We start from the raw sequence: 10,588 nt of genomic DNA on the forward strand, positions 1-10,588 counted from the left end.
TCGTGTGTATACATATACAACACAGGCAATATACATATATATATATATCTACAATTAAAATTAATACAACTGTTAATTTGATTAGAGCTTTGACACATATCTTTATTGATATATGTATAAATATGACGACTTAATATATAGTTGGCCTAATAGCAAACAGCTACGTTCAACTCTTTTAATGGTATATTGCAAGTGCAATAAGAAGCTACAGGAACGTTAATCTACGTCGGTAATATTAACTTTATTTAATACAACATTTACGGTACAAGATTTACAACATACAGCCCATGTAGTATCATATTTTACAAATGATGAATTACAGTAAACATGTGCAATATATCCATTATTACAGCTCCATGGGCTCCCTGGCAGTAAGGCGACATGGATCCGTTCTTATTGTGCATCCATGGGTAAAGGTAAAACTCATGTAGTACTGAACACATAACATGAACGTGCCGGGCGGCGTGGTCCCGTGGGTTAGATTCACGTTCATAATGCAGAGTGAAATAACTCTCAGAATAACGTTATTAGCACATTTTACAACTTGAGGACCAAACTTTTTTAATAAGGGCTATAAAAAAACTATCCAACAATTTACAGACGTCTCTTTCCCCATGTAAGTCAATGGGAAAAAGTGTTTCCGGGACCAGCAACCTATCGGAAGTGTAGTACCGCCGTTTGGCCACAACTAATATTTTCCTCAGAGTCCGGCGCACTTCTTGGGGAATGGTGCCAGAAAGCACGTCATCGGAACCCGACGTGGAAGAGCGACACTTACCCCTCTTTATAAAGGTTGCCCCGTGTGGTAATGGGGCTGAACAGTTTATCCTGCTACACTAGCTACAAAGAATGCAAGTGTAGCGAGTAGCAGCCTTATGCCAGCCAGCTGTCTTGCTAGCAGCCAGTTAGTAACATCAGAAGTTGGATTGCTACATTTCCACAGTTTATTCAACAGTTGTTTGTATGATTGACTTTAGTCAAACAACTGACAGCTACTATGACATTTTTGTGGAGCACATGTTACTACCAAGCCCCTAGGATCAACGCTGGGCTTTGAAACTAATAGCAAATATTAGTTTTAAGCTAAATCAATTTCCGAGTATGAACACTTGAATGGCCCGTAATTCCATAAGTCATTAAATCCACTACTAGCCCATTCAAGGGTAATTTTCTGTCTTACGTTCCTGTAAATGAGTGCTGACATCTTGAAAAGCTGTTGTTGAAGGAAAACATTAGTGGAATAAACAGGGCCCCATCTACAATGCTGTATAACGTTATTTTCATACATCTAAAGTCACAACATCCAGGCACCCCAAGCAATGGAGAACACTTAAGCTGATTAGCCTTGTGTTCTCTAGGGCTGGGGGCCAAACTTGAACACAATGCATTGGCATTGGCTGTTGGACGTTACGTGTTATCCAACTCCACATTAACCTGTTTCCTCTTTTCTGCACACTAGATGAGAGCTGATTCATTTTAAGGCACAGAATGTGCATACAGAACTTGCTAAATACATTTGAAATAATGAGCATAGTTTGGGCAGTTGGTATAGCAGCCTCCTTAATGTGTCAATCACTTTCACCTGTCCCCGCCCCCTTTCTTTCAAGTACAGACAGAATCAACAAGTGAAAGGAACAAGTGAGGTATACTGCATGTATAACTATGGTGTATGCCAATTAATCCATCACGTCACACACACCCTGAAAGGAAGTCTAACGAGCTGAACTAGTGTAAACCTTGGTAGAAGTTCCTGTTAAGCAGAACGCAAAGCTCCAAATGTAAACAGTAATCTACCGAGAGTGGGTGCCATCTTTGTTCAGATACATGTTGAGCATCACAGATTGACGATATACAGAACATGCCAGGGTGGATTTGTCCTTCCGTTGAAAACACACACACACACACACACACACACACCACACACACACACACACACACACACACACACACACACACACACACACACACACACACACACACACCATACACACACCACACACACACCACACACACACACACACACACACACACACACACACACACACACACACACACACACACACACACACACACACACACACATACACACACACACACACACACACACACTACAACAGTTGTAGTATCCCTGGCAATCTTCCACCAAAGCACTCAGCGCTGATTTCTATGCCTACACACACACAAAACAAGGACACAGGGGGTCAAACTCTGAAGCCAACAGTCTGGGTTTGGGGAGCCAATTAAAATTTTCGGGGTTTAACACAATTGTACACTTCCTGTTTTTATCTTCTTATTCATCCAGACTGTTTTTAAATTTGGCTTTTCACCTTCTCTAGCTAACTGGAGTCAATTGTCTGGTCATGTTAACCGTCTGTCTCTTCCTCCTTCTCTCTCTGCAGCCTGAACTACAGTGGCATGTGTTTGGCGTCGGATGCACAGTTCAGTGACTTCCTGGATGGGATGGGACCGGCTCAGTTTGTTGGTCGACAGACGCTGGCAACAACATCCATGGGTGAGAAAAGACTAGAGGTGACAGAGATGTCATCATCTGTCTGTACCAGTTCAACAAATCATGTTATCATGGTATCCATATTCGGACAGAAGACCGTAAGTGGCCCTTTACACTGGAAGTCACATTATATCTCGCAGATGTTGTGTTTTCTACAAAAGGAATATCTTTGTTACAAACATTTTGCAAAGCCTTTTTTCCCTTCGAGCAACAACGGAGTCTCACCAGTTCATCTCTGATGCTTCCGCAAAAACTTAATCCATCTGTCTTTATTTTCTTATCTCTAAGTAAGGAAGGAAATTACTCACATTCTGGGGTCACAACTATAACCTCTACTCTGTAAAATCCTATCAAACTCTACCCATAAAAACACGTTTTTAAATTGAAAAGAAAACAGCTTATTTCCTCATAAAACTGCTGAAATCATTGCACACTGGCAAAAAAAGTGCCTCGTAAATCAGAGCTGTGTTCCACCTCAGGGTGTTTCTCATCGACCCCTGCACTTATTCATATCCAGGCCGTATAGTGGATTTATTGTATACAGCCCGTCCTCCAAAGCAGTGATCTACTGTAAGTGGGTCAGTTTCCTCGCTGGCAGCCAGAGAGTGTCCTTGGCCCGACAACAGTGGCACTGGCTGGACCCGCTCAGCTCCAAACCTGCTGTCCAGGCCCACTTTATCTGATGTCAGAGGACCAAGAATAACTTGGCTGTCATCTGTCACTCTCAAAGAAATGCAATCGTCATTCTGGAAATGTTTTGCTGAAAACTTTCCAGTGAGTGGAAAATAGCACACAACTCTCTTTACCTGCAACCTTTTAACTTTGTTGTTTGGTACAGTTCATTTATCATGGTTTAATTGCTATGAACAGCGGGTAATGCAGCTGGAAACAAAGGTGGACCGAACAAAAATGAAATATTGACTTTTTATGTAAACAGATTACACATAATTTTATTAGGTTAGTTGAAAGCAATAATATTAAGTTGAAATACTAAATATTAGGTTCAAATTATTATTATTGCTTACAACTAACATAATAATAAAAACATTTAATCTGTTGACATAGTACATTTAATAATTTTGTAGAATTCCAATATAATCAGAAGAGGAAGTGGCAGCCATTTTATAAAAATCTGCCATTGGAAGTTTTACAATTGTAGCCGTGCGATAACTTTAACTTTTTTTCACCAAACAATGTCACTTTCTGTTGAACAAGTTGAATTGAATTGGCAGAGTTCAATGTCCATTCTACTTTCTGCAGTTAAGATTACATTTTAAAAATGAGCCAAAAGAGGCTAAAATACTAGTTTTGAATGACAAACTCCTATTTATTTTAAGCAGGCTCAAGTTAATTAAACCAAGACTCACGTGATGTTAATATATCAATACACGTACCTGAGAGAGACGCGCAACAAAGAAAGGGTTATGTTGTATTATTAATTTCGTCTTGTTCATTCAAAAACTATAGACAGACATTGAAGTGCTTCAAGGTTGCAACAAGTGCCATGTGCTCTCTAGACAGTACTGTGACATCTTTGACTTCTCTAGTTGTCAACATTTGCTCTTTTCCTGTACATCTCAAAAAGGTCTCTGCAGTCTGCAGAAAACAACTTGAAGGATGTATTCTTAAGTTCAAATACTGTCACTCATTATTAAAATCATTGTTAAGTGTTCAAAACCCCAGGTGGAGCCACGTCTCATACTAATGAGTATCACGCGAACAGATTTTTCTAGTTCTAAAACCTTTCATAGAAACCCATCCAAACCTTTTTCCTTCAAATCTGAATTATTTCCAGTGATGGAATTTGTTGAAGAAGCGGTTGCATATTTAGTTGCTTGTTCTTTGAATTAACAAGGCTCTGACACAAAAACGCATGTATGGAAACGGGTTATTGGTTTATAATGCTAGCATACTACTGTTTTTCACAATTTTTCCTCACTTATCTTTCCGACAGAACTTTATCACCATATGAGGTCATGCATTTTGAATAAAGATAGATAAACACATTCAACTCCCTAAAACATTATTTTTCTAGGTGACATAGAGATCGGTCTGCTGGAGAGGAACGGAGGTCTGGAGGTGGAGGTCATCCAGGCCAGAGGACTCACCATGAAACCAGGTTCAAAGGGACCTCCAGGTAACACACCACCATCAGAATCACAATCAGAAACCCTTTATCCGTCCCGAAGCTGGGACATGTACATTGTTACAGCGAAGGCACAGTGCAGATATAATGCAATAAATTACACATGGATAAACAAAACAAGTAGCAGTATAATTAAGCACAAAAAAGTATTTAAGTAGCAGCCAGTAATAACAAAAATACATATAAATGTTGTAATAAACTGTAATGGTGTTTTCAGAGAAATCAAAAGCATTGTTTTCTACAGGAAGTCACTTTTCTTCCTCAAAACGTCAGTTGCTCAAAGCACCAAATTACATTTACCCTATTGTTCATCCAGTGTCAGCTATGTCTTAGGTAATCAAGGTTTCCATAGAACATGAATGTACCACAAGACAGCAAATAGCATCAGCTCCTGACAAACAGACCCGCCTGCAGCTGACATTTAAAACCTATTGGGATATATCCTACAAAAACACAGTTATGACATGAAAGATGCACGAGTGTAAAGGAGGAAATTGTGTTTCCAGTGTTCAGGGAGTTAACACACCCAGCAGAAGGAGGTGATCTGATGAATAAGTAAGATCTACATTACTGCAGAGAAACAGGCAGCATGTTGCTCTGATTTGTATATGCTACTCTGTAGTATCTGTATTTTAAAAATGTCCTATCAGCAAGGTTAAATATGGTCAGGTTAGGAGTGTGTTTTAAAAATGCTTTGAAATTGATCGTACAACAATCAGGAAATAGCTTGCTAGCTATAATTCTATCTACTCCATCATCTGGTCGTGCTATTTTTTTTTCTTGTATGTATGAGTTTGTCACTGCTCTGTCTGACAGCCATATAGTGAGGGAAGGGGACGATAAAAGACACAAATTCACCGGCAGCAACATCCGGTGTCCACCCGTCCGATTTAGTCCAAAAAATCTTTTTGTCTTTGTTATGATTGTTGTTTGTTTTTGTCTGACCGATAAGGCCCAAACAAGCTTTTCATGCAACTTCTATCAGTTTTTTTTGGAAAGTTTAAATATTTCAACATGGAGCGCTCAGAACAGCCGCACAAAAAAGACGGCGCGTTTAGAAAAAAGATGGTGGGTGCTGCGGACAAAAGGCGCTACGTGGACACCGGCCCATACGAACTACATCTAACTCTCAGCTTTGTGCATAAGTTTACCTTAAATATATCATAATCAGATTGTACTTGAGCTGTTAATATGGGTTGTCCGCCCAGCAATAAATCACCCTGGCACTAAATCGATCAAGCGAGCAATAAGCAAGTTAATTAATTATTCAGTTAACCTTTATCTCTTTCTGCTCTGTGAGTGATGTGCAATGGCCAAACTAAATTGAAGCATGAAGGCATGATGTCTTCATGGTTGTTCTTTTTTTAAATCTTTATCATGCTGCAAGTTGTATTGTGTAACAACAAGCTATTAATCTGATTATAGCTCCACTCGCTTGCATAATATTAAACCATTCCTTGATCCTAATTACATAAGAACACAAACAATGTCAGCAAATAAAGAACATCAAAAAAACATCTGGGAAAAACTATGAGAGCGAAAAAAGATAAGAACAGAGCAGAGCTCAAACAAAAGTCGGAGGAGAGAGAAACGAACGGCGCAAATAAGTGTGAAACATTGAAGAGAAACAAAGAGATTAAATGAAGTTCATATATTCTCTTAAAACAAAGTGTTTGTTCCAAAAGTGTTTGAGTTATTAGTGGTTATTCTAGTAAAAGAATGGCACTCAGAAGACAAGGGTCAATTATTGTGCTCTTTGACAGTTAAAGGGTCGTAACAACATGTATTCTAAAAAGATGTGTTGTATTTTATTGCTAGGAGCGTTTAAACAACTCAAATTGATATCTGTTTTAGAGCTGTCACGACTTAAAGACCTATATTTTCGAGAAAGGTTAATATTTGTTTAGATTGTTAGTACACAACAAAAATACAGCAGAAATTATATGTCCATCCACTCTGTAATTTGGATTAATTAATCTAATGCTGACATTTAATGGGGTTACTCCTTTGTCCATGCATTACCTTTCCTCCAAGTTTCCAAAAAAGCGGACCGGTAGTTTTACTTAATGTGCTGACATAAATTAAATACAAACAAAAAAAACAGACAAACGCATAGAGAGCCAATAACATAATGTCCTTAGTGGAGATTTTAAAGGGAACTGTGTATATTTAATTTTGTGAAAGTTTGCATAAATACTTGTGGGTCAAATTAGATTTTTGTAGAGGAAGGTTAGCTTAACCTTCTTTTGTATTTGTCTTATAATCTGTGGCTGACAGTTCCTTTTCGCATTAACAGACATGTTTACCCTTGTTTAAAGGACAGTCTTGTATTGTACCTCTTCACTTAATTCTGGAATGCAAGCTACAAGGTTTGTACCACAACCATCATAACCCTGCAGAACAGCCAGAAAGGAGCCCCCATCCGTTATATGACCCTCACCTTGCAGGTTGAATCACTCCCTCAAGAGTTTCCTCTCTATTCTAGTCTCCTACTGACCTTGTGCATTTTACTCTTTTATACTGAACTAAATGAAAAAAAAAGAAATAAAAATGAACTGTACCGTGTTCTACTCTACTGCAATCTCAAACAAACCAGCTCTAAACCTGACAGAATAAACCTCAACAGTTGCTGATGACTCTGTGTAAGGGCGTCGCAGAAAACTCTGAAGGGGTAAGTTGAGGTTTAACCTTTCAGACTGCTGTCGTTTCAGCGGCCTACATCAAGGTTTACCTCCTGGAGAACGGGAATTGTGTGGCCAAGAAGAAGACCAAGTCAGTGAGGAAGTCTCTGGACCCTCTCTACAACCAGGCCCTGGTCTTCTCTGAGAGCCCACAGGGGAAAGTGGTGCAGGTGAGATAAGGCTCACTGATTCACAACAAAGACTAACCAGAAAGTAGATGGTTATGAAATAAAACATATTTTAAACTTGTTTTCAGGTGTTAGCCCTGTTTGTTTTACATTACATTATTAAGGCAATTGTGTGTACCAAGTTATTTTACAGTGTTAGCATGCTTACATCTGCTACCAAGCAGTAGACACAAATTAGATCTGAGGCTGTAGTGGTAATGTTTGTTGGTATTTACTCATTAGCCAAAAATAATGCAGTAAATACACTTTTGCCCTCATAGTGGAGCTGGATGGAGTACTACGTGAGTGAAAACTACATAATGACTAATCATCTGGGGAACATGGCAATACATCAAAGAGTTGTGGAGTCTATCAAATTGGACGGACCGACAGGGTTACATTGTCATCCATAGTTAGATACAAAGGGTTCATAAAATCAATCTCTAACCAATCTCACCAGATCATCACCATAGATGATCAAAAGGAGGAGTTTCAGCACAATAATGCTGAATAATTAATGTTATAGATTAGTCTCGGCTGTCTTTGTGTGACAGTAGATAAAGTTCAGGAGGTGTGGAGCCGTCACAGCAGAAGAGGAGTTTGACATAACACTGACAATGTGACCTGAGGGACCAGGAGGTGGTTTGAGCTGATTTGATTCTTTCAGCTGTTTGAGCTTCAGCTACTCTCAGGATCACAAAGGTCACAAAAGAGTCACAAAGAGATTGACCATTACAGCGGATTCTGAGCTCTTTAACTTCTTTCCTCTCCTTTTCTACTTTCTCTGATTTCCCTGGCACTCTTTTCTTTAAATCCCCTTTTTTCCATCCTTTACTATGCTTTTCATTGCTTCTTTTGTACTTTCTCCCCTCTACTTTTTGCTCTCTTAAACTCCTTTCCCAAAAGACAAACCCACTAAGTGCTGCTACCATTTGGCTTCTGCATACACATGTTTATTTTGGTGGATTAACAGTAGGACTATCCATCCCTCTTTGTTAAGCCTCTTTCCTTTTGTACCACCTTGCATCCTTTTTGTCTTTCAATTCGTTCCTAAGTGCTCAATGTTCTGTCTTCCTCCTCCATTCTTTATCTTTCGAGTCTTTGACATACATTTTGTTCTTTCTGACTACAAAATTACTAAAAAAGACAACCTAACGCCAACATGTATGAAGGTAGATATGGTGCAAAATGCGAGAGCATGTAAAACCTGATTTGAGCACTCAGAAAATCGGAGCTTGTGTGCACACATTTACACTTCACGAATCTGCTCTGTGGCAGTATACATCGACGAATCTGCGGCCTTGACTTTTGCTACACTTCTTGCGATGAATGTGTCGCAAAAGTAATTTCCACCTGTAGATGTGGGGGGAGGAACATGGGGAGGAAGGGGGGTTGGAGCGAAGGGGCGGAGCTATCAGAACGAGGAGGTGCAAGCTCGGGTCAGTCACACAATGGTCACACAGCCAGGTCGAACCGGATACGGTTCGGAGCTTGTGCCTGATAAGCACCGTTTTTTCCTGTTCACACCGCAGCGGAGCCGGCTCTTTTCCCCTAAAACCGGTTCTTACCAAGCTCTTTCGAGCTTGGTAAGAACCGGTTTTAGGGGAAAAGAGCCGGCTCCGCTGCGGTGTGAACAGGAAAAAACGGTGCTTATCAGGCACAAGCTCCGAACCGTATCCNACTTGTAAGTGTACGCAGCCCCCGCGCCAGGGCCCCAATCTACCGCGCAAGTATGCTAACAAATTATTCCCGATATCAGTTTGCAAGTATGACCATCCTACAACCTCCACTCCCCGCCTACCCCTCGGCGCCCACCACCCCCCGGCCCTCCTAGTTTGTCTTTACCCATGGATGCACAATAACAACGGACCATATCGCCTTAGTGCCATCCCACGGAGCTGTAATAATGGATATATTGCACATGTTTACTGTAATTCATCATTTGTAAAATATGATACTACATGGGCTGTATGTTGTAAATCTTGTACCGTAAATGTTGTATTAAATAAAGTTAATATTACCGACGTAGATTAACGTCCCTGTAGCTTCTTATTGCACTTGCAATATACCATTAAAAGAGTTGAACGTAGCTGTTTGCTATTAGGCCAACTATATATTAAGTCGTCATATTTATACATATATCAATAAAGATATGTGTCAAAGCTCTAATCAAATTTAACAGTTGTATTAATTATAATTGTATATATATATGTATATTGCCTGTGTTGTATATGTATACACACAAATGAACAACCTTGTGTTTTTTCAAAAGTTTTACAAGTTGTATTGTAGTGTTTATTTTAGTGTTGTTTTATTCTTATCCACATTTTGATTTCAGAACACAGGACAGGAGAATGCTGGGCACAACATCACGCTCAACAGTGAAGCTGGCAATGCTGAACAAAACCAGTTATAATATTTATTCCGCTGAAAAAGTGAAAGCTTTACGAAAATGTAATTAAAAATACATAAGCATTTCAGGTAGAAATTAGCATTTAGCATAGCATCAGGCTTCAACATATACATTTTTATATATTACCAAGTGGTTTCATGAACAACCCACACAAGTATCTATGCTAAATGAAAGCTCTGTTGCTTGGATATCACTAGATCCTGATGTCAGCGTAATATAAAAGTACATAACGATTGATGTGTAACTTAGCATTAATTTACTAGCTAGCCGCTAGCTGCTTAACTGGCCGCCTCGGGTTAATATAAAATCCAAAAGTACCATTGCAATTCATGAAACATCGCGGCGGTGCTGTTACGTGTACGCAAATTCACTGTGCCTTGATGTGACGAGCCTTTATTGGCGGTCCGTGAGTTAAGTTGAGCATGCTTTATGAGTGCAACATACGTGGTACCATTCTCAGGCATTGACCGTGGTGATTAATCTTTGCCGCTATCCGCTCTCTCAAAAGTTGGGCCATTTGTCATTCATGCGCGCCATGGCAACTCTCATAGAAGAGATGATATGAGGCCGCCTCCCTACTGCATGTATCCAGTTCTTATTATACTATCCAATGGCCAAGCACCAGTCGGCTTTCTGGTGCGCGGTAGTTTTTGAATCAACACGGAGGGCTCA

The 10,588-nt window shown here is 39.7% G+C and overlaps 1 protein-coding gene across 1 annotated transcript; it reads left to right on the plus strand.

Moving 5' to 3' along the window:
* Positions 1 to 2,399: 2,399 nt before the first annotated feature.
* LOC104959421 (regulating synaptic membrane exocytosis protein 4-like) lies at positions 2,400 to 7,506 on the plus strand (the record flags this gene model as incomplete). Its single annotated transcript, XM_010787314.1, has 3 exons — positions 2,400 to 2,512; positions 4,545 to 4,646; positions 7,367 to 7,506. Coding segments are annotated over 3 exons (355 nt in total), but the record flags the coding sequence as incomplete, so codon positions are not given.
* Positions 7,507 to 10,588: the final 3,082 nt, after the last annotated feature.

Source organism: Notothenia coriiceps, unplaced genomic scaffold, assembly GCF_000735185.1.
Source record: "Notothenia coriiceps isolate Sejong01 unplaced genomic scaffold, NC01 NC01_scaffold00001130, whole genome shotgun sequence".
Lineage (NCBI taxonomy): Eukaryota > Metazoa > Chordata > Actinopteri > Perciformes > Nototheniidae > Notothenia > Notothenia coriiceps.